Source organism: Staurois parvus, unplaced genomic scaffold (genome assembly GCF_062004578.1).
Source record: "Staurois parvus isolate SC_StPar_1 unplaced genomic scaffold, SC_StPar_1.0 ptg000106l, whole genome shotgun sequence".
Taxonomy (NCBI): Eukaryota; Metazoa; Chordata; class Amphibia; order Anura; family Ranidae; genus Staurois; species Staurois parvus.
The window spans coordinates 4,725,423-4,750,985 of NW_028317902.1; the positions used below are offsets into that span (position 1 = coordinate 4,725,423).

Here is a 25,563-nt window from a genome sequence, read left to right on the forward strand (position 1 = left end):
ATTCTTCCCACTGACACCAATGATAGGGCACTATTCCTCCCTCTGACACCAACATCAATGGGGCACTATTCCTCCCACTGACATCAATGATGGGGCACTATTCCTTCCACTGACACCAATGATGGGGCACTATTCCTCCCGCTGAGATCAATGATAAGGCACTATTCCTTCCGCTGACACCAATGATGGGGCACTATTCCTCCCACTGACACCAATGATGGGGCTCTATTCCTCCCAGTGACACCAATGATGGGGCTCTATTCCTCCCAGTGACACCAATGATAAGGCACTATTCCTCCCATTGACACCAATGATAGGGCACTATTCCTCCCACTGACACCATCAATGGGGCACTATTCCTCCCACTGACACCAATGAAGGGGCTCTATTTCCCCGCTGAGACCAATCATGGAGCACCATTCCTCCCAATGACACCAATGAAGGGGCTCTATTCCCCCACTGACACCAATCATGGAGCACCATTCCTCCCAATGACACCAATGAAGGGGCTCTATTCCCCCACTGACACCAATCATGGAGCACCATTCCTCCCAATGACACCAACAATAGAGCACTATTCCTTCCACTAACACCAATGATGGGGCTCTATTCCTCCCAGTGACACCAATGATAAGGCACTATTCCTCCCAATGACACCAACAATAGAGCACTATTCCTCCCACTGATACCAATGATGGGGCACTATTCCTCAGTGACACCAAAGATGGGGTGCTATTCCTCCCCCTAATACCAAAGATGCATTGTTTACTCCCACTGATGCCAGAACAATTTCTGATTCCGATGACCACAGTCCGGCCCCCCCAAAAACCTGAAAGACAGTAAACTGGCCCTTTGTTTAGAAAGTTCGGAGACCCCTGGTTTAGAGTTAACCATGGTGTAGTTTGAGAACTAGTGTTCCACTGCAAAAATGCTTACGTAAATTGTTTGGGCTTTTTAAAATCCTTTCTAATTGACTATTTATCAAGCTATTGGCATTTTTTCTTCAATTCTCTTGCTGATTCTAGCTAATAGCCATTAATACCTTTAATTAAAACACAATTTGAAAGATTTTAGAGGATGTTTTATGTTTAATGTGGTGGGCAGTGACTTCGGAAAAAAAAAAGCTGTTAAGACGTTTCATGGCAGTCTGTTCTTTTCAAAGTTCTCTTGTGGCGTAGTTCTAGAGCATAGGTTCTTCGCAATAATGCTTCTTTAAATCTTTTAGCAGTTACTTTTCTGGAAACTTTTCTTGAAACAGATTTTTAAAAATGTGTAAAAATCTGTATATATAAGCCGTGTTATTTATTTTTTTTTCCTTGCTGATTTAAGCTCGGAGATATTAAAGCAGAATTGACATCTTGACTGGCCAGGTGGGATGAGATAACTCCTCATTCATTCAAGCAATGATGTGTGTTGAGAATGCACACTAAGCTGCATATGCTCAGTGTACAATCTAATGATTGTGAACAGTCAGGTAAGTCTGTTTCTGTTTTAGGTCTCTTCTACAATAAAGAGACTGCCATGCTTGTATATTTTGTTCATAGAAGTTGTGTTTTAATGCCTTTCATTAAATTGCTATTTGAAAGATTCTAGAGGATGTTTACTGAGGGGGGAAGGGGACAGTGTACTACCACATGCTTCAAAGTGTAAAAAAAAAAGTATTTTAAAGTCCATCATTGAGGGGAAAAAACGTTTAGGGGCTCAGGAATTCACCTTGGGATTAGAGGACAGAAAATTCCAAGTCTTTCTAGCGACCATTTCCATGTTTAGCATTTTCTGGCAGGAGGCAGATGGCGCTCCATATCCGAGATCCAAGCTATGATCTCCCCCCCTTTGGAGTCGTTGAGTGCCATGCAGATAAGTCATTTCCTCTGTTCACAAACATCCTCTTTGAGTCACATGCTCTGGTTGTCTTATGTTCTGATTTCCAAACCTCCAGAGGACTACGTTCCCCCATTCCTCTATAAGTGGGAAAGGGACATTGACAGAACCTTGGCTCCCGCACAGAGAGACCGGGTTCTCTACTTTGCGCATCGGTCTTCCCTGTCCAGCAGATACCAGGAGGTAGGCTATGAACTGCTGACTTGCTGGTACAGGACCCGAACGCTACATTATATGATCTTTCCAAGTTTCTCTGTTATGTTGGAGCTGTCAACAAGAATCTGGCACACTATTGCACATTTTTTTTTTCCTGCTTACACTCCTTCTGGAAAGTTATCAAACGGCTGATTCAAAGACTCACGGATTACTTCCTTGAGATGCACCCTGAAGTTTTGCTTCTGAACCTCACCCCTCTCTGAAGATGTTGGTACAAGAAATCCACCTTGATCCACTTACTTAATGAATCAGAGTATGTATCTCACCAAAATGGAAACAAACTAACTCTCCAATGATTGGACAATGGATAGCTGTGGTAAATGAGATTATGGATATGGAACACTTAACAACCGCTATAAAACGAAAAGAGGAACTATTCCACGAATGTGGTTTTTTTTTACATGACTTCCAATGCTCACAAGACTATGCCTTGTTCCTGTCCTCGTGGGTCACTCAAGTTCAGGCCCAGTAAGGACTAGAACTAGATATAATTAATCTGGAACAAAAACTCTCTTGGTCTAAACCTGCATGGGCCGGACATCTGCAAACGTACCGGTATAGGGCGGTCAAGAAAATATGTTATGTATGAATTTATGCCTTATGGTTGCAATTATATTTTCCATGTAACTGGTAGCCTAATGATCCGAGAGCTGAACAACATGACGCAGTTTTGTTACACGTTGATCTTTTCATTGCTCTTACCTTTGTGTACATTATGACTGCCATTGTTCCGCCATGACAAGTGGACTGTTAAGGTTATAAAATGTACTATGCTAAAGAGCGAAATAAAAACTTAAAATTAAAAAAAACGAAAAAAAAAAAAAAAAAAAAAAACTTCCCATGCAGTGGGGCTGTGCCCACACTGCATAGGTTAACTGCTCATTTTGTCTAGGGGGAGAAGAGAAAGGAGAGATACTTACCTAAAGCTCTGACCTCCCAGCACAAGACCAGTCCAACAAACCCGTGCTCCAGCGCTCTTGAGTTGTGGACTGCTCCTGATGTTATCAAGCCCAGAGCAGGCTCCATAGATCAGGAACAGTCCACTGCTAAGCCATGGGGGAGCGACATTTTTCGGTGGAACAAAGGATCAGGTGAGTATAAGATTTCTCCTCACCCTAGACAAAACAAGCAGTTCACCTGTGCAGTGCGTGTCAGGAATCCAACGCGGTAGCCTCTAGCACTCCACAGACCAGAATCCCCCAAGGCGCGGAATCTAAGCTCCGACCTGCTTGTTCACCAGGGCCCCTGATGGTGGGGATGGACTTGGAGCAGGCCGAGACCAGGTCGTGGCCCCTGGGTTCACCCAGCTGTGGTAGAGGCACCGTAGAAGGTGTATAGCGGGTAAGAGTCTGATGTGAGGAGGTAACTAGAGCAGCGTCGGGCAGGCCGGGTCGGTAACAGTGGTGGCGGTGTAGTACAGAATCAGCAGGCAGAGGGATAAACAGGTCACAAGCCAGGTTCATCAACAGGAGATCAGAACGTGCAGGGTTAAGCAGGAGAATGGTCAGACAAATTCAGGGATCAGAACAGGAGACGGACAGCAAATCAGGGTCAGGCAGGGTCGGCAACAAACAATCTACTCTCAGGAACACAGATAAGACCATACAGAAATTGAGCATTGCAAGAGCCGGGTTTAAATAGCCCATCCAACTCCTGACAGGCGCTCCTGGGTCCTAGTGTTTGCCCGATGCCGTCGTTGGTGACAGGCGCGCCTGGGTCCTAGTGCCTGCCTGCCTGTATGTTTTGTCAGGATTCTACACATGTGCAGATTCACTCGCCGCGGCGATCTTCTGATTCCCTGACAGTGCGGGTGCAGTCCAACTGCCTGGAGTTGAGCTTAAAAGTGATATTAAAGCATAATTTAAAAAAAAAATAAACATTTTATACTTACCTGCCCTATGCAATGGTCTTGTACAGAGCAGCCCTTATCCTCCTCTTCTCGGGTCCTCCGCTTTTGGTTCCTCCCCCTATAGGAGGCCACCTGCTATGGGAGCACTGGTGCCTGCTCGCTCTTGAGGCCCGCTCTGTGCGTCCCACAAGACACAGAGGCAAAGCCTGCCCTCACTCCCATCACCCAGCTCTCTCCTCATTAGCTCACTGGCTGTGATTGTCTTACCCAATGAGGAGGGAGAGACCTGGAACAGCCAAGTCTTCCGTGCACATTGCTGGATCAAGAGGGGGCTCAGATGAGTATTAGTAGGAACTGTGGGAGGAGCAGTGCACAGAAGGCTTTTTACCTTAATGCATGAAGTTAAAAAAATCTTTAGCCTTTACAGTCACTTTAAGTCTATCACATCACTATAACCAGACCAGCTGTACTAAGAAGCACAAAATGAGAATCCAAATCTGGTAAAATGTTTTAATTTCCCTTGTTTTAGTTTATACAATCTGGAACATTCCTACTTGCAAAGACAGTGAAACATTCAATTATATACAAAACACATCATATGTTCTTCATTATTCGTATCTTCAGTATAAAATTGTCATGAAGCATTATTCGGCTCTTAGTTTAAAGCTGCACCTTTGAATTAATAGAGGTCAGACATAGGTAGGTACCTCAGGTCAAATACCACAACATTAAAAATCCATTTGTACAGATTAAACATTCTCCATAGAAGATAATGCAGTTTTATAGACCTGATCAGGAGGGATGTGCAGCAAAAAAATAAAAATAAAAACAAAAAAAATGCCTCGAAATTCAAGTATTAACAAAATATATAGCGCCTCTTTTATATAAAATAATATAAGGTCCTTCAAAAAAAAAAAAAAAGAAGAGCAGCAGTGTTTTGTCCTGCAGTCAGTTCTCAGCAGCATATCTTAGTTTGACCTCCTCATCCAGCAGTGTCCTTCTGCAGCCACTAGGAGGCGCTCTAGCACAATACTTTAACTGTATCCTTCACCTCATGCTTTACTTGCATTCACAGATGGCTTGGGGTCGTATCCATACAAGAATGTAGCTGAAATCACAAACACTGCTCCAATGAAGAACACACTAGGAGAAAACAAAAAGGCAACATTTTTAGTTAAATGAATTTATTCAAAAGAAAATCAGAATGTGTTATCACCTTAGATAAGAAAAAAAAAAATCAGGTTAAAGAGGGCCAAAAGCCTTCAACATTACAGTAAACACTACTAATAAAAGCTTCTTTTGAAAAGATGCACGTTTGTCAGTACCAACATCTGTACCAAACTGACCAATTGACAAAACCATCGTAAACATTTCATGGTTCCGAATAAACTATCTTTTTCTAACAAATAATTCATGCACATTGATGTGATATTGCTAGCAGCTGAGCTTCAAAAGAGGTAAAAATCACAGCATAAAAAAAATATACTGTACATACAGTGCTCAGCATAAATGAGTACACCCAAACAGATGTGTTGGGAAACCTATACTTTCCTTTCAGAATCCACATTTTCAGTGGGGTACTATCCTACAAAATACTCCCACAAATGTGGGCCATTGATTGCAAACAAGATTTGGTAATTTGCACACAAATAAGCATTTTTTCTAACAAATTCATTCAAGATCATGTAGTAAAAATGAATACACCCCAATGAATGTCTTAAGAGCAAAGCTAAATTTTAGACAACAAAATCCTAATTAATGAATAATTAGACTCCCCTGTAGTTGAATTCTTGTTAAACAGGTGTCCAGCAGACAGTTTAATAATAAAAGGCTGTTACTTAAAGAAAACCCCTTCCCATTTCATGCTGTCAGCAATGGCACCACATGGAAGAGAAATGTTGCAAGGCCCGAGAAAGAAAATAATTTCTTTACACAAGTAAGGTGAAGGCTACAAGAAGATCAGCAAAGCTTTACTTAGCAAAGATGATACAAAAATTGAACAAAGATGGAACTGCAACCATCTCTCAGAGACGTCCAGGTTGTCCACGGAAGTTAACACCTCGACAGAAGCGTCTTCTGATGAGAAGGGTTGATGAAAATCGCCATGCAAGTTCACTGCAGTTAGCTAAAGAAGTAGAAAGCCTGGCATGCATGAGTGTCATCCAGGAAGGAAGTCTCTCCTAAAGCCCATGCACAAAAATGTCTGCCTAGAATTTCCCAGGGCCCATTCTTAAGAAGAATAAGACTACTGGACTCTGGAGTGGTGAGACTAAGATAAATGCTTTTGGAATGCTGGTTTGATGTGTGGTGCAGCATGTCTTCAGTTTTCCGCAAACCTCCACACAAAGTCGGGGAGACTTTCAGTTTCTGCAGGGATCAGTTCCAGCATATGTCCCTCTTCACCCCCCTCCTCCCCCCCGCACTAAATGTCATATTTGCTGGTTCCTTCCTTTCCTGAAATGAATTGTCACTGATCATTCACTGTGTTCATTCATTTTTGAAGCATATTAAACATCATTTACTATGCTGCAGTTTATGAATGAACAGCAGCTTCTGTACAGACTGCCTCCTGCTCGTTCATTCTGCAGACATTAGGAGTCTGTTCAGACATCAGATATTTCCACAAAAGCAATGTGAAAAAAAAATTGTACATAATAAAAAAAAATATACCAAATAAATATTTAAATAAAAAAAATTAAGGGCTCATTTACACAGGTTCTCTGGCCCGTAAAGTGTGAATGAATGGGTGGAGCTGCCTGTTACTTTATGGGGACACAGCGGCTCTATGAACACAGTGTCCCTATAGTGTAATATAGGCTGCCTGCACACAGCTCCAGCCACATAAAAAAAAATTAATTATTCACACTGTACAAACCACAGCATCCATGTGAATGAGCCCCAAAACCTCATTTACGCACTGATCAGAAAGGAACTGTTGGGTGGATCTGATAAGCGGACTATGACGGGGGGCTCTGATGAAGGAACTATGATGGGGGGGCCGATGATGTGGGGGCTCTGATGAGTGGGACTGGTGCAAAAGGGGGTCTCTGATGCAAAGGGGGGCTCTACAATAATGCTAGCAATAAACTGTCCAAAGTGTCCTCTTCACTCTCCACAAAGAAGAGGAAGTGATGACACAGGGTATGGTGTGAATCTGTGCAGAAAAAAACATGCACTGAAAAAAAAAAAGAAAAACTACTCACTGAAACGTGCAGGAAAACAAAGGTAAACCTGTGTTTTTGCTAGTGAAATCTGCAAATTTTTTACATCAGTTCTATTGCACGTATGGTGCGAATGAGGCCAGCGAAAGTTTCCCATTAGCCCCTGGTGCTCCGCGTGCATGCGTAAAGGCATACAATCCATGTCTTTCGGTGGCTGTACCCACCACCTGGGGCTCTTGGACACCAAAATACATACTGTTTTAACACTGTAAGGAGCAATGCAACTGTCTGCATGAGCCCCAATACCCTTTAAATGGTATGCACTTTAGACATCCCTGCCTTCTGAAGGATGAACTGAATACATATTGAAAATACATCATACAATAAAAAGTCACCGGCACTCTAATAAGTCAGTTTTAACAGTTTATTAACATTTAAAGTAGAACTATAAGCAAAACTTTATTTTCATTTTGGAGAGAGCAAGGGAGGGTTTTAACTAGGGATGCACCAATACCATTTTTTCTTGTAGCGAGTACATGTACCGATACTTTTGTTTTGTTGTTTTTGCTGGCTTTTAAAAAAAAAACGGACAGCTGAAGTACCGAGCCTGAAGATATCGGTTTCAGGTATTGGAGCATTTGCACAAGTACCAATACTCGTGCAAATGCTTAGCATCGGCACAGATACCGGGACTGGTGCAACCCTAGTTATAACTCCTGTCAGATTTTGTGTCGCCGTGTGTTCCATTGTGGAGATTCACTTCCTGTCCTTAACAGGAACAGAGACAGCAATAAAAACTGACAGGAATGCTAATCCCTCTCAATGCTATCCAATGCTTAAAAAAAAAAAGTTTTCCCCTTTGGTTACAGTATAATTTAATCTGGCCATACACAAGTAGAATGTCATATCAACAATGTTTGTTTTAGGAACATTGACCTGGCGTAGAGTGGCCTCTTTGCTATGACTGACAGCCTTTTGAAAATGCAATTTGCCTGGATGTCAAAGTAGATCCCATGACTTTAATACACTTACAACATTCTGACTAGTAGCAACTATATAAAATATATATTTAATAAAATAGGCAAACTACAAATGTTTTGACCCTCAATATATGCATTTAGATTTGTTCAATCTGCCAAGAATGACAGGAATCCTACATCACAATTTCCTAGATTCCTGAACTGAGCAATTCTTATCAGATCACATGAATATGTAAAAAAAAGAAAACAGAAAACTGGCAGGATATTGGTGTTTTCAAGAGGTCAGCAATAACAGATAGTGTATGTCTCTCATAACTGGCTTCCCTACAATACACAGTAATAAAGCTCAATAAAACTGATGTTACACAATTCTGAGGTTCCTAAGAGCCCATTCACACTTGTGCGATTTGACATGTGACTTTAGACCCCCAAAGTCGCATGACAAGTTGCACCATATGTTTCCCAATGAGTACCATTCATATCTAAATGACTTGAAAGTAGTTTCTGCACTACTTTGGTCCGACTGTCATCTGTCACATGAAATTTGCACCTGAATGATATACATGCGACTTGTGTGCAACTTTGTAGAGCACAAACAATCATCCTTGGTCAAAGTCAAAGTCTCACTTATCCAAAGTCGCGTCAAAGCTCCATCTAGTCGACCTGTAAAGTTGCAATGAAAATCAAGAACGATTTTGAAGTTGCAGAAGTGTGAATGAAGCCTAAAAGAGAGACCAAATACTGCCATCTGCTGGACAGTACAGTGTCATATCCCGCATAACCTGTTACAATTATGAAACTGACTTCTCCTTCAATCATGGCATTCTTGCTGCTGAATGCTGCAGAGAGAACTCCATGATTGAAAGAGAGGCTGGTCACATAAGTGACAGGTCTCATGGTCAGGTTTTTCTGCTCCATGCTTCCACTCCTCCTCTTCATTTTAACTTAATTGTATTTTATTTAGATTTCCAAAGAGAGCAGAGCACAATGTACATTTGTAAAACACAGCCATGACCATACCTTGTGGGTACAAAGTCCTGAAGCCAAAAGTAGGAAATTAGTGTTGAAAATATGATTGAGAGAGATGTGGCAAAACCCTTCAGGATGTTGTCAGCATATTTAATAACAGCAGCAATGACCAAACCACCCAGAGCCTGAAGAAACGGAGAGGGGAAAAAAAAAAAGACATTTATATATCATCAGGCCCATGGATCTCTAGGAGCATGGACTAAACAAAATCTTATATACATTTGCACACATATGTCTGTTTAAGCCCCTCTGAATACAAGAACTCCTGGCAAGAAAAATGTGCTTAAAAAAAAAAAAAAAGCCCCATATTGCACAATGCATTTAGGCGCATCTAGTGTTTCAGCATTAATGCATTCCAGTGGCCAGAACAAACTCATATTCTGGCCAATAGAATGCATTAACGCTCAAATGCCAGATGTGTCTAGCCTTTATGAGTGTTTAGGTTTAAGCTCTGTGGGTATAAGGCCTAAAGTGTGTTTAAGCCCCAAACCAAAGATGTGATATAGTGCAGCTTACCAATCCTTAGATGGGGTGGCTGTATTGATCCTTTTTTTCCCCCCCCGCTTTATCTTTACCTGGCAATCCTGCCTGTAACACACTTCCTGTCCTAATGTGACAATTCTCACTCACTATACTGTATTCAATGGAGCAGAGATGTCACCCTAGGATGCTGATCTGGACCACAAACACCTCTCCCTCTCCAAAACTCCATTACATCACAAAAGATAGCTTGAAAAGTTGATAACTTTGTATGAGATTTCAGTTCACTACACAAGAAGTTACAAAAAGATAGGATTTCTAGTAGCTGTTCTCCCTCACAGTCGCTGTCACTTTTAAAATTGGCGCAGCTGTGTGGGTGGGGCCGTGTCATTCATTCACAGAGCACTGAGAATGAATAGTCCTGTTTAACACAATGGCCATTTCAAGGAGGGATGGAAAGGAGCAATGAGAAGGTACAGTATAGAAAGTGGAGAACTTCATAGCTACTGATGATTTATTACTGCAGTAATCTGAAATTTGATTGGTCACTAGGGTATTCTGGTGTATTGTCAATCATGGATATACATTTGCACCAAGAGGATTTGCTGTTTTATACACTGTACACTGATCTGTGACATAGCTGGATGTTTACTATGATAAAAGGAAGCAGACGTGTGATCTACTACCTGAAGGGCTACAACTGTCCAGGTCAAGTTATTGTAGCCCTGAAAGAAGCCTTCCTTTGAAACACGATCACCATCATAAATAAATACTCCCATCAGACCAAATATCCCACCAAAGAAACCTATAAAAAAGGAGGCAAACATAACATTCAGAAATTATAAAGCAATTCAGTTGATCTAACAAAGAAACTAACTACAAATGTTTTTCATATTGTGCTTATGCTACTCAAAGGCCATCAATCACTGACACCCACTCAAAACTCAGGGAGGCAGTAGCATGGAGAACGCACTGTTCCCATGACAGCATCCAATCGCATATTAAGGCGTCATGCACACTGGACGTTTTTACAGATGCTCCTAGGGGCGTCAGGGGTTTGTTTACTGCCACTAAACCCCACTGCATGTTATTCTATGTGTTCATGCACACACAGATATTTAGGAGCGTTTTGTGGCAGAGTGTGGGGAGTTAGTGTGAGTGAGGCCTACAGCAGTATTAAACCCAAAAGCAAACATTTACTGTATTGTAGCATACCACTTCTAAGATCTGATGACTGCATTCATTTTCTTTTACCAAGGCTTTCTTTCTTTTATATTCACCAAGTGATCCAGCTAGCAAGTCTATTATTTTTGAACAGAACAGGCTGTCCTTCAGATGTAGCAGTTAGGAAGCTTGTGACAAACCATTTAACATTGACAGAGGTGCTTATAATGGTCAGATTTTATTTATGTAAAATCATTTATACCAAAAGGAATAAAACTGTTAATGTAACTCAGCCTTTCTTAACCACGTGCATACTGGGCACTTATACCCCCTTCCTGCCCAGGCCAATTTTCAGCTTTCAGTGCTATCGCACTTTGAATGACAATTGCGCGGTTATGCAACACTGTACCCATATTAAATTTTTATCATTTTTTTCACACAAACAGAGCTTTCTTTTGGTGGTATTTAATCACCACTAGGTGTTTTATTTTTGAACTATAAACAAAATAAGAGCAAAAAATTTGAAAAAACTAAACTTCTTTTTTGTTTCTATTATAAAATTTTGCAAACAGGTACTTTTTCTCCTTCACTGATGTGTGCTGATGAGGCAGCACTGATGGGCACTGATAGGCACTGATAGGCACTGATGATCAGTGCCTATCTGCTCTGTGACAGCTACCGGTTATGAGCAGTACTTTCCTCACACTATGACAGCGTGAGGAAAGTGTTTCCGATAACCAGCAACTGTATTTACTCTGATCTGATGTGCCATTAGACACAGCTGATCACATGGTAAAAGGCCTCTGTGATTGACCTTTTACCTCATGACCGGAGGTCACCAGGTGCGTGCCCATGGGGGCGCACAGGAGGGCATGTTCCTGGAGGTCATCATAGGATGCCCTCTCAGAACTGGGTAACCGCGCTGTAGCCATCATTCGGCTATAGCGTGGTTACCAAGTGGTTAACCTTTTCAACACAGAGAAAACCCTCGAAATAACTTCCAGTCCCCGGGAACCCCTGTGAAAAACTGCTGTATCTACAACTCAAGATACATTAGTACAATGGTCATTTGGAGGAATGCTCCTTACACTTGTGGTCATTGGAAAAAATGACCCCCTTATAGATAGCTAAAAAGATCAATGACATCAGTGGGAACTTATCTGAGCAGCAGAAACTGCTCATTGCTCAAGGAACCTCTAGAGAAACCATAGAGTTCCATGGAGCTCTGTTTGAGAAACCATGCTGTAACTGCTTATAAAGTGTTAGCTGGAGTTTGGCTTCAGTTTGTCATTGTACAGTATTTAAATCTGCTAGTACATTTCAACCCCCCCCCCCCAGACTAATAACAATGCTGTCCAGAAATGTCTCAGTTGCTTCTTCACCCACAGTAGGGGCTCTTATACAGAAGGTGTGTTACTGGCCAGATCACCAGGTGAAATTTAAAGGAAAAGCCTAAACAAAGAAAAAAATGCAGCCACCATATCAAATGATATGTAGGCAGCAGCATATTTCCTTTTTAGTTTTGGGTTATCGCTTTACTGTATTTACCTCCTTCTTTCATACAGTCAAGAATGATTTACAGACCACTTGAATGAGGGCAGATCAATCACAAGCTGAGTACACAACTGAAAGATACATATAAGACTGCAACAATAGTTTCTATTACACTCTGAAAGAGAAACTGGCAAAGGTGACGCAGATAGATCTAAACCAGGGGTGGGCAAAATTTTTGACTTGAGGGCTGCAATGGGTTCATATATTGGACCCGGGGGCCGGACCAAGAGTAGATGAATGATGTGTATGTGTCATCCATAGTAAGTATAGTAATATTCCCCCATAGTAAGCATAGTAATTCATCCCCCATATAGTAATTCATCCCCCATATAGTAATTCATCCCCCATATAGTAATTCATCCCCCATATAGTAATTCATCCCCCATAGTAATTCATCCCCCATGTTAAATTCATCCCCCATATAGTAATTCATCCCCCCTATAGTAATTCATCCCCCATATTAATTCATCCCCCATATTAAGTCCCCAAGTCCCCCCTGTGTCAATTCACTTACCTTTGCTCCGTGCGTTCCTCTCGCCGTGTTCCCGCGCCGTTGCGGTGTAGCATGAAAATCTGTCTCCTATGAGGATCTGTCCCCCTCGACGTATCTGCGCATGTGCCAGTTTCAGGCATTAGCAGCCGATCGGCGATCTCCGGCACATGCGCAGATACGTCGAGGGGGACAGATCCTCATAGGAGACAGATTTTCATGCTACACCGGTCTTCAGGGCGGACTGTGAGAGGAGCCTAGCGGGAGCCTAGCTCCGTGGGCCGGATTAAAAGGTCCGCCGGGCCGTATACGGCCCGCGGGCTGTAGTTTGCCCATTGCTGATCTAAACAGTTCTAGTAGTTTTGTTAATGTGGCTCACAGGACTTGCTCCAGTTTCCTGCACTATTATGCTGGCTCAGGCAGCCAAGTTAAAGTGGTTGTTAAGGCTAAAGGTTTTTTACCTTCAGCTTCCCCTGTAGCGCCCACTAATACTTACCTGAGCCCAATCCCGATTCAGCAATGTGCATGAGAGCGGAGGCTCTCCCGGGTCTTTCCTTGCCATTGGCTCCCGTTGCTGTCAATCACAGCCAGTGAGAAGGGAGCGGAGTCCCATAGACACACAGAGGCGGCTCGGGAGTGAGTACACATGAATGCACACAGAGCAAGCAGCTTGTTCTGGGGGCACTCAGTGGGGGGAGGGGCCAGAAGCACCCGTGGGGAACTCGAGAAGGAGGAGGATCAGGGCTGCTGTGTGCAAAACCCTTGCACAGAGCAGGTAAGTATGATGTTGTTATTAAATGAACCTTTATACCCACTTTAGTTCCCAAGAGTGTATCAAAAGGTAAAGGTGTCTAATCACAAATTACCGAAAAAGTATCAGCTACTGGGCTTTTTACATCATCCCATCTGCCCTGCAAATAGCGGCTTTACACAATATCACTTTTGTTACCCTTTTCTATCAAGTACTGGCTGTCTATACAGGGGCATATTGAGCCACCTGACACCCAATCTGTAACATCATCTGGTAATCTAGAGTATCTCAGAACAGAAGACATGGGGAAACCTGGACGATTCATAGACTTTCATTATATAATCTATAATATTGTTTCTCTTACACTACTGATTACTCTTATAAATACATTACTAGAAAACATTCCTATTAAGCTACAACTCCCTGTTTATATGGAGTCTGCCCTTTAATCCTTCTACTGCAACTGATATGTAATACATCAACAGCGGGAAAAGGAGGGGGGGGGGGGAGTTGCACACACTCCCACCTTCTAACGAGTGCAAATCTGACAAGCCGACTGTCAGCTCTAAGATGGAAGCGATCAGCTGGCTGTACAACTGCCCAATCGCTTCCACACACCCCGGGAACATTTGCCCCCATTATTTATAGTTACCTCTAACTGATGACCTGTACAGGCTTTCAAAGCATCGCCTATGGAAGCTTGTTGCCGCTTCACAGGTTCACACAATTTTAAGTCTTGACAAATTGGGTATTTACTTGGGCAAACCTCATTTTTTATTTTCACCAATAAATTGAGTAATATATTGCATTTGTGCACCCTAAAATTAAATTAAGGGTATTTCTTGCTTACATTTTGCGCTTGATAAACCATTCTGCTAATATTGTGCAACATAAAAAATGTAAACTGCCACCATTTTATTCCTCAGGGTATATCTGCTCTCAGAAAAATATATAATGTTTTGGACGTTCTACTTAATCTTCAGGCCTAAAATTATTTTTTTTAAACATATGTGCAACCCCCCCCCCCACACTCAAAAATTGCTCTGGCAGCAAAAGGTTTAAGCAATACAGAATACATACTGTCTGATCAGAACTGTCTCCAGCAACAACCCTATTATAGCTGAAAGCTGGGTGTGTGTAGGTAGTTGTACATGTCTGTGTGTATATTTAACATTCAAATTTGCTGAGAACTTACCAAGCTGTATATTCCTAATCCACACTGACTGCTTAGTCTCCTTAAGGATCTTTTCGAAGTAGACACCAGCAAACCCGCTTGAAAAGCAAGCAGTGAGGACAGCCATAAGCCCAACAAACCGTGAACCCACAGATACTTCTTTTGAAGGAGAACTAGGGGCATCTGCTGGCCACTGAAAAAGAAAAATCACAGAAAGGAAATACCTTTAATAGGATTATTTCTACAATAAATTATTTCAACGTATCATACATCATATGTGACAGATGGTGTGTATTGCAAATAAATATGGGTTGAATTTGAACTCTAAGTTTGACAGTTGCTGCCCTGTCAGCTGCCTGACCTCACACATCCTCTCCCGACTGTGAGCATAATTAATAACATATACCTATAGAAAAGAGGAACGGGTGATAGGTACCATCAATTTTCAGGCTGAAGAGTCAGACTTATTCAAAGTTAAGTAAAGCTAAATAGTGTGAAAATGTAAATCTTTCATTAATACACATGCACATTTGTAGTCAGTTAAAATTTAGTATTCAGGTTTCTACATAGCAACTATATTATCAAAGGATTGGGAAGTTGAAAAATATTAACTCTGTTTTTTGGGTTTAGAGAAGCTTTAAGAGCTGTCCGTTATTTATTTCAGGTACTTATATAGCGCCGTCAATTTACGCAGCGCTTTACATATATATTGTACATTCACATCAGTCCCTAACCCTCAAGGGGTGTACAATCTAAGGTCCCTAACTCACATTCATACATACACATACTAGGGCCAATTTAGACAGGAACCAATTCACCTACCAGCATGTCTTTGGAGTGTGGGAGGAAACCGGAGAACCCAGAGGAAACCCACGCAGGCAAAGGGGGAACATGCAAACTCCAGGCAGGTGGTGCCGTAGCTGGGATCCGAGCCAACGACCCTAGTACTGCCAGGCGGAAGTGCTAACCATTTAGCCACTGTGCTGCCCCATATGATATGAAAGTAACTTCTAACATTTTTGGCTCTATACACCACCACAATGGATTTGAAATTAAACGAATAAGATGTGCTTTAACTGCAGACTGTCAGCTTTAATTTGAGAGTATTTACATCCAAATCAGGTGAACGGTGTAGGAATTACAACAGTTTGCATATGTGCCTCCCACTTGTTAAGGGACCAAAAGTAATGGGACAATTAGCTTCTCAGCTGTTCCATGGCCAGGTGTGTGTTATTCCCTCATTATCCTAATTACAATGAGCAGATAAAAGGTCCAGAGTTCATTTCAAGTGTGCTATTTGCATTTGGAATCTGTTGCTGTCAACTCTCAAGATGAGATACAAAGAGCTGTCACTATCAGTGAAGCAAGCCATCATTAGGCTGAAAAAACAAAACAAACCCATCAGAGAGATAGCAAAAACATTAGGTGTGGCCAAAACAACTGTTTGGAACATTCTTAAAAAGAAGGAACGCACCGGGGAGCTCAGCAACACCAAAAGACCCGAAGACCATGGAAAACAACTGTGGTGGATGACCGAAGAATTCTTTCCCTGGTGAAGAAAACACCCTTCACAACAGTTGGCCAGATCAAGAACACTCTCCAGGAGGTAGGTGTATGTGTGTCAAAGTCAACAATCAAGAGAAGACTTCACCAGAGTGAATACAGAGGGTTCACCACAAGATGTAAACCATTGGTGAGCCTCAAAAACAGGAAGGCCAGATTAGAGTTTGCCAAACGACATCTAAAAAAGCCTTCACAGTTCTGGAACAACATCCTATGGACAGATGAGACCAAGATCAACTTGTATCAGAGTGATGGGAAGAGAAGAGTATGGAGAAGGAAAGGAACTGCTCATGATCCTAAGCATACCACCTCATCAGTGAAGCATGGTGGTGGTAGTGTCATGGCGTGGGCATGTATGGCTGCCAATGGAACTGCTTCTCTTGTATTGATTGATGATGTGACTGCTGACAAAAGCAGCAGGATGAATTCTGAAGTGTTTCGGGCAATATTATCTGCTCATATTCAGCCAAATGCTTCAGAACTCATTGGACGCCGCTTCACAGTGCAGATGGACAATGACCCAAAGCATACTGCAAAAGCAACCAAAAAGTTTTTTAAGGGAAAGAAGTGGAATGTTATGCAATGGCCAAGTCAATCACCTGACCTGAATCCGATTGAGCATGCATTTCACTTGCTGAAGACAAAACTGAAGGGAAAATGCCCCAAGAACAAGCAGGAACTGAAGACAGTTGCAGTAGAGGCCTGGCAGAGCATTACCAGGGATGAAACCCAGCGCCTGGTGATGTCTATGCGTTCCAGACTTCAGGCTGTAATTGACTGCAAAGGATTTGCAACCAAGTATTAAAAAGTGAAAGTTTGATTTATGATTATTATTCTGTCCAATTACTTTTGGTCCCTTAACAAGTGGGAGGCACATATGCAAACTGTTGTAATTCCTACACCGTTCACCTGATTTGGATGTAAATACCCTCAAATTAAAGCTGACAGTCTGCAGTTAAAGCACATCTTGTTAGTTTTATTTCAAATACATTGTGGTGGTGTATAGAGCCAAAAATGTTAGAATTGTGTTGATGTCCCAATATTTATGGACCTGACTGTATATGCTAAGATACTACTTTAATAAACTGCACTAGGAGCTGAAATTTACTGTATTTGGAAATAATCATCTAATGGGTATGGGTGTCTTTAAAAAATTATGTGCAGTGATAGCAGCAATTAAAGAATTAGCACAAAGGGTGTTAACCAGATCAACCATCCCTGAAAACCTAAAGCCTATCAAGGGGGAAATAAAAATCCTCCACTGTAAGTCTCAAATGCCTGTTTATGTCCATTGCACAGGAAAAAACAGTTTTAAATACCTGATCCTCATTTTACCAGCAGTCAGCGCTCTCCTTGTCTCTACACTCTCACTTGTGGACTGTCCCTTGGTGTCATCATGTCCAATACAGAGGACAAGCAAAAGCGGGAGCATAGGAGAGACAAGGGTGCAGATGCTGGTCTTTCAGCCTGGAGGGAGTATGCAGGAGTAGGGTATTAGGTAAGAAAGAGTGCTTCTTCCGGTACCAGGCACACAACTGAACATTTAAGGATTGAAGTGTTGCAAAATGCAAATTTTTATTTTTCCAAATTCAACTCTAAGAATGCAATAATTTTACAGTTCAGAGGCATGTGTGCACAGACTACTGGAAAATTTTTATCGAAATATACATAATGGGTATTTATAATATTCTCATTTAAGGCATTATCCAACAAAAGGACTCCGTTCAAGCATTTATAGTACATTGGTAAAACCCTACCTAAAAATCTTTTCTTTTTCTGTGCATTCATTCAGTCAGGAGTGTTGTCATCCATATGATTTATACCATTTTTTTTTTTTAGAGAAGAATTGTGTAGTTGCTGCTCTTTGGAGTTGAATACTGTCGAAGCACTTTTTTCGGCGCCAATGTTAGGCTGGGTATACACATACTGGAATTCGGCCAGCTAAGCAGGAACCGGACAAATTTAAGTAGGTGTGTACCCTTGTATGTTCAAACAAAAGTTAATCTAATCACCGGCTTCTGTTGAAATGTCAAGCTGTAAAACCAGTGAAGGCGGGTTCCCACTGTCAGACTACAACAGTGCAACAGGGGAGATCAATGGGTTCTATGAGGCTTCTTTAAACCACTGCTTAACAAAAAAAAAAGAAGACAAAAAAAAATTCACTATATGTGGTGAAAGATGTTTTACAACAAAGTAAAACGTCTGTTACCGCAGGAACACACAGGAAACAATGATTTCCTATGTCCCATTTGCACTGCAACGCAGCCTAGCACTTTGCTGCAGCATGCTGCAATAAAATACAATCATGGTGCATTTTATTGCAGCACACTGGCCTAAACTGAACTGCAGTGTGAGGCAGTGCAGCGCACCACCCAACATTGCACTGAATGAAGTGTAGATATTTTCCCACACAATATTTTGTTATACATTTAATATATGACAAGGAGTTCCTAGTTAACTAGCATACACTATATTACCAAAAATATTGGGACACCCCTCCAAATAATTGAATTCAGGTGTTCCAATCACCTCCATGGCCACAGGTGTATAAAATCAAGCACCTAGGTATGCAGACTTCTACAAACATTTGTGAAAGAATGGGTCGCTCTCAGGAGCTCAGTGAATTCAAGCGTGGTGCCGTGATAGGTTGCCACCTGTGCAATAAGTCCATCCATGAAATTTCCTTGCTACTAAATATTCAATGGTCAACTATTAGTGGTATTATAACAAAGTGGAAGCAACTGGGAACAACAGCAACTCAAATTAAAAATAAATAAGTGACGTAGCGCTGCTAAATAATAGCTACAAAAAAAATAAAAGAGTGACATAGCTGAATAAAACGTCCATAATGAGTCCATATATGTAAAATCAATACATTTGTAATAAAGATTCTTCCATAATTCATGTGTTTCCTTCTTGTGCTGATATCCCAAACACCATCAAGATAAATAGTGCACATAACATATACTGCCACCTCAGTGCTCACAGAACTCTCACCTCAGAGCACATGGAAATGCGCTTTATGATACCAAATAGGTAAAAGGATTCTTCACTTTTTCAATCCACAGCCATGTGATAGTAATCAAACACCTTTGAGCTTTCAATAGATTATCAAACCAGAGCCAGGGATCGGTCCCTTTAAGGGTGATGGAGGTCATACATTCCTATCCTCAGAGCACATGGAAATGCGCTTTATGATATCAAATAGTCAAAAGGGTTCTTCACTTTTTCAATCCACAGCCTTGTGATAGTAATCAAACACCTTTGAGCTTTCAATAGATTATCAAACCAGAGCCAGGGATCGGTCCCTTTAAGGGTGATGGAGGTCACACATTTCTATCCTTAAAAGGGAACAAAGGACACTCCCATGGTGCAGTATGTACTAATATAAACATTTATTAAGAAGCAATAATACACTCACATGTAGTAAATGAATAAAATGCCATAAAATCATCAGATGCAGGCAACTCAGCCATGAAGTGGTAGGCCATCTAAAATAACAAAGCAGGGTCAGCCTTTGTTGAAGCACACAGTGTGTAGAAGTCACCAACTGTCTGCATAGTCAATAGCTAAAGACCTCCAAACTTCATGTGGCCTTCAAATTAGCACAACAGCAGTGCATAGAGAGCTTCATGGAATGGGTTTCCATGGCTGAGCAGCTGCATTCAAGCATTACATCACCAAGTGCAATGCAAAGCATCGGATGCAGGGGTGTATAAGCACGCCACCACTGTACTCTAGAGCACTCTAGAGTGTTCTCTGGAGTGACAAATCACACTTCTCTGTCTGGCAATCCTATGGACGTGTCTGGTTTGTCTGGACAGGAGAATGGTACTTGCTTGACTGCATTGTGCCAAGTGTAAAGTTTGGTGGCGGGCGGGATGATGGTGGGGGGTTGCTTTTCAGGGGGTGGGCTTGGCCCCATAGGTCCAGTGAAGGGAACTCTTAAGGCATCAGCATACCAAGACATTTTGGACAATTTCATGCTCCCATCTTTGTGGGAACAGTTTGTGAATGGCCCCTTCCTGTTCCAACATGACTGCGCACCAGTGCATAAAGCAAGGTCCATAAAGACATGGATGAGCAAGTTTGGGGTGGAGGAACTTGACTGGCCTGCACAGAGTCCTGACTTCAACCTGATAGAACACTATTGGGATGAATTAGAGTGGAGACTGTGAGCCAGGCCTTGTCATCTGACATCAGTGCCTGACTCACAAATGTGCTTTTGGAAGAATGGTCAGACTATCCCATAGACACACTCCTAAACCTTGTGGACAGCCTTCCCAGAAAAGTTGAAGCGGTTATAGCTGCAAAGGGTAGGCCAACTCAATACTGAATCCTATGGATTAAGACTGGGATGCCATTAAAGTTCATGTGAGTGTAAAGGCGTGCGTCCCAATACTTTTGGCAGTTTAGTGCATCTCTAAAGGGAATTTAAATGAGGCAAAACGTTTTGTTTAGTTTGCATCGAGTGGGGCAGAATTAGAACTCCTGTCAAGCTTTTATTGCTGTCTGTGGAGATTCACCCTCTCTATTTGTCATGGTTACCATCATCACTGAAGATGAACATTAAAGAAAATCCCAAATTTTAGGCTGTCCCCAAAACAGTAATGGGGGGGTATTTCAATGGTGACATTAGTTGCGGTGACAACTAGGGATTTCCCTCACTTTAGACGGATTCCTCTCACTTCTTGCTCTGGCTATAGTACAGATAGTGAAATCTATACAATGGGCATAAAAAAAATTGACAGGGGTTATACCCTCCAGTATTTTATCCAAAATGTAAAAAAGTTTTACCTTTTGTTCTACTTTAACAGAAGTTTCCTTATTTCAGTCTTGCAGTTTCCAGCTGAAACGGTTTCATTAACCGCTTCCTGTCTTTAAGCTGTTTATAAATGGCCTAAGATTTAAGTGGTTATGCAGGGGATCATGGTTGAGGCTACAACCATGATTCTGGTTATCGTTTTTCTTAACAGTCGGTGATTCCCTATCAGGTAAAAGTGAACACTGGTTAAAAGGGGACAACTAATTGAAATAAATATTTCAGTCATGTATGATTTTCACCTAAGCTATTGAGCTGTGTTTAAATATTTTATATCGACAACAAGGATTGAAGATGAAACAAGGATTAAAAAGAAAGCAGAAAAACATAGGAATAAATGAATGCTCCACTTAAGATATATGTACATATGAAAGTATACTATTCTTAGACAATATTTCATACCTACTTGATTGAAAGAAAAAAAATAAAAACTTATATTTTTACCCTTAACATAATGAAAGGGAGAAAAATATGTAGAAAACCACTGTATATTCCTGTTAAGTCACTTCATATTGCACTAACCAACACTTCACCTATCCTCAAATTCTTTACAGGTGCTGAACAAATTTAGTGAAAATCTGCTGTCGATTTTGGCAACATGTATGACACTCTTACTGAAAACCAACCAACAGAAGGTTTTTTTTCTGCCTCTAAACGCAGAGCTTAAAATATGCCTCTAAACGACCTAATGTGCATGGACACCATAGGAGAACCTTAGCTGCTTCTATAGGCAAAATGCTAAACTCTCCTAGATGCAGCTTTTTTTTAAGCCAGTGTGCATGGACCCTAAATGTAGAAAAAGGAAGCTGGTGTAAAACATGCCACAAACCAGTAGGATACTTTCCTTGTTGACTAAAACATACATTAAAAGATTAAACATATCAAGTATTTACCTGGACTAGCGTTACTCCCGCCATTAGGATTAACAAAGAAAGCCACTGATATTTTGTCAGCTTTCTCTGAAGCATCGACACTGAGAACAGAGCAGTAGTAAGGATTTTAAGTTGATAGGTTACCTGGAGAAGCGAATACAAATATCAATATCAGAAATAAATGCAAAATATAGCTTATTCAGGGTAAGTAACAGTATTAAATTTTTCTCAGTAAAGTTTTGTGGCTGTTACAATTGATTTCCATTGGTATACAAAAAAATGGAATAGCAGTAGTGTCATATCTGGGGATTACTGATCCGCACCCAGAATCCCTTTATTCCATTAGGCTATTCCCTTGGCCCTTGCTCCATCCTTCTGTATGTATAAAACTAAAAGTGAACAACTCTTTCAACACTGTCCCATAATCTCTCCTTCTCAACATAGGGTAGAGTATGCTTTAGAGAAAGCAATGTGTTATTACTGCTTAAAGTACACCTGTCATGAGAGAAATATGGGGGCTGTTGTTGCCAACCTATTTCTGAAAATCTTTGCTGCTTGGTCGTTAAGCTGGTCCTTTGGCTTTATTACGTCTGTGATATCCAGCTAGAGAAAGTATGCAGAATGGGGAAGCTGGAGTAAGAAATCCTTTCACAAATGCTTCTGTAAAGTCACTGACACAAAAGTATTGAAAGTAAACATGACAGCAAGACCTACAGTCAGGTCCATAAATATTGGGACATCGACACAATTCTAACATTTTTGGCTCTACAAAACACCACAATGGATTTGAAATGAAACAAACAAAATGTGCTTTAACTGCAGACTGTCAGCTTTAATTTGAGGGTATTTACATCCAAATCAGGTGAACGGTGTAGGAATTACAACAGTTTGCATATGTGCCTCCCACTTGTTAAGGGACCAAAAGTAATGGGACAATTGGCTTCTCAGCTGTTCCATGGCCAGGTGTGTGTTATTCCCTTACCCCAATAACAATGAGCAGATAAAAGGTCCAGAGTTCATTTCAAGTGTGCTATTTGCATTTGGAATCTGTTGCTGTCAACTCTCAAGATGAGATCCAAAGAGCTGTCACTATCAGTGAAGCAAGCCATCATTGGCTGAAAAAACAAAACAAACCCATCAGAGAGATAGCAAAAACATTAGGCGTGGCCAAAACAACTGTTTGGAACATTCTTAAAAAGAAGGAACACACTGGGGAGCTCAGCAACACCAAAAGACCTGGAAGACCACGGAAAACAACTGTGGTGGATGACCGAAGAATTCTTTCCCTGGTGAGGAAAACACCCTTCACAACAGTTGGCCAGATCAAGAACACTCTCCAGGAGGTAGGTGTATGTGTGTCAAAGTCAACAATCAACAGAAGACTTCACCAGAGTGAATACAGAGGGTTCACCACAAGATGTAAACCATTGGTGAGCCTCAAAAACAGGAAGGCCAGATTAGAGTTTGCCAAACGACATCTAAAAAAGCCTTCACAGTTCTGGAACAACATCCTATGGACAGATGAGACCAAGATCAACTTGTATCAGAGTGATGGGAAGAGAAGAGTATGGAGAAGGAAAGGAACTGCTCATGATCCTAAGCATACCACCTCATCAGTGAAGCATGGTGGTGGTAGTGTCATGGCGTGGGCATGTATGGCTGCCAATGGAACTGGTTGTCTTGTATTTATTGATGATGTGACTGCTGACAAAAGCAGCAGGATGAATTCTGAAGTGTTTCGGGCAATATTATCTGCTCATATTCAGCCAAATGCTTCAGAACTCATCGGACGCCGCTTCACAGTGCGGATGGACAATGACCCAAAGCAGACTGCAAAAGCAACCAAAGAGTTTTTTTAAGGGAAATAAGTGGAATGTTATGCAATGGCCAAGTCAATCACCTGACCTGAATCCGATTGAGCATGCATTTCATTTGCTGAAGAAAAAACTGAAGGGAAAATGCCCCAAGAACAAGCAGGAACTGAAGACAGTTGCAGTAGAGGCCTGGCAGAGCATCACCAGGGATGAAACCCAGCGTCTGGTGATGTCTATGCGTTCCAGACTTCAGACTGTAATTGACTGCAAAGGATTTGCAACCAAGTATTAAAAAGTAAAAGTTTGATTTATGATTATTATTCTGTGCCATTACTTTTGGTCCCTTAACAAGTGGGAGGCACATATGCAAACTGTTGTAATTCCTACACCGTTCACCTGATTTGGATGTAAATACCCTCAAATTAAAGCTGACAGTCTGCAGTTAAAGCACATCTTGTTCGTTTCATTTCAAATCCATTGTGGTGGTGTATAGAGCCAAAAATGTTAGAATCATGTTGATGTCCCAATATTTATGGGCCTGACTGTATAACATTTTCAGAACAAGCAGCTGTTCATTTAGAGGAGGGTCAGTGGAATATTTAGAGGAGGGTCAGTGGAATATCTATCTCAAGCAGAAGTTTAACAAAATAAGAGTGCATGAACACAATAAGACGTAAAAATTGGTTAGCACATTGAGAAGTCAAACACAGCAAGGAGAGTCCTAAATGTTTTGCAAGACTGCACCTCCTTCAGGGCTAAAAATAAATAAATAAATATATATATATATACTTTATTACACACAGTCATGCAATAAAGTATAATACCCCATCTCAATTGTTGACTTTTTCAACATATGTGAACAGACAACAATGTCTTCAATCAAACAATGCCTGTAGATCAAGCTGCTATACATGAATAAAATTGACATGGTGTATTTATTCTCATTGTCACCTCATATGAGCACACAGTTACTGGCAGGAAAAATCAATGAGCTATAAGAGCGCTCACCAGAACTCTTGTAGTTCATTGAGAACTGCAAGTCGTCAGTCACAATGGATGATGATACTTGTAGTTCATTCATTCATAGAACTCTAAGAATGAATAAGGCAGCCTTGTTAATGAAGCCCTGCATGGCTGCACGGTCTTTAAATTCTGACAGAGGATGCGGTGGGAAGATCCGCACGCCCACTGTCCCGAGAAGGGTGGGCGGGAAATCAGGAGGAGAGGAGGCAAGACCTGGAACATGTTACATGTTCCACCCTAAATACGGATGGAGCATATAATATGTTCCAAAGGTAAATTTATCTAAAATATATAGTCTAGTGTTCTCTTCACTATTGATACGTGTGGCGTCATCATGCCAAGATCAAAAGAGCTTCTTATGGTTCTCAGGAAGTAGGTTGTGGATGGGTATGTGTCTGTCAAGGGATTTAAAAGACTGGAAAATTATTTGAAATGCATCATTGTAGTATAAGGAAAATATTCTATATGTGGCCTACATAACAAACATCTGTTCAAAAGCTGATCATCTGACACTAGAAGTCTCCAATAACTCCAAAATTAAAGTCAGGATACTGTTAAAGCGGATTTCCACTCACTCTGTAAAAAAATAAGTCAGCAGCTACAAAAACTGGCCGTCCTGTATTCCAGGCGCCGGCATCTTCAGTGTCGGCACCCGGCTGTGACAGCTTGCGGCTTCACAGCCGGGTGCCCACTGCGCATGCGCAAGTAGCGCTGCGCTTCCTGAATGGCCCCGTTATCTT

The 25,563-nt window shown here is 41.4% G+C and overlaps 1 protein-coding gene across 3 annotated transcripts in view; it reads right to left on the minus strand.

Annotated features, from left to right (window-relative positions):
- Positions 1-4,442: 4,442 nt before the first annotated feature.
- Positions 4,443-25,563, minus strand: part of SLC35A3 (solute carrier family 35 member A3) — a 90,817-nt gene continuing 69,696 nt past the window's right edge. For all 3 annotated transcript variants that reach the window (XM_089671509.1, XM_089671507.1, XM_089671508.1), the window contains 5 exons: positions 22,008-22,130; positions 14,751-14,922; positions 10,283-10,401; positions 9,108-9,241; positions 4,443-5,089 (listed from right to left, as the gene is read on the minus strand). In XM_089671509.1, the coding sequence (XP_089527635.1) occupies positions 4,999-5,089; positions 9,108-9,241; positions 10,283-10,401; positions 14,751-14,922; positions 22,008-22,130 (639 nt within the window). In that variant the 3' untranslated portion in view covers positions 4,443-4,998. The remainder of the gene's footprint in view (positions 5,090-9,107; positions 9,242-10,282; positions 10,402-14,750; positions 14,923-22,007; positions 22,131-25,563) is intronic.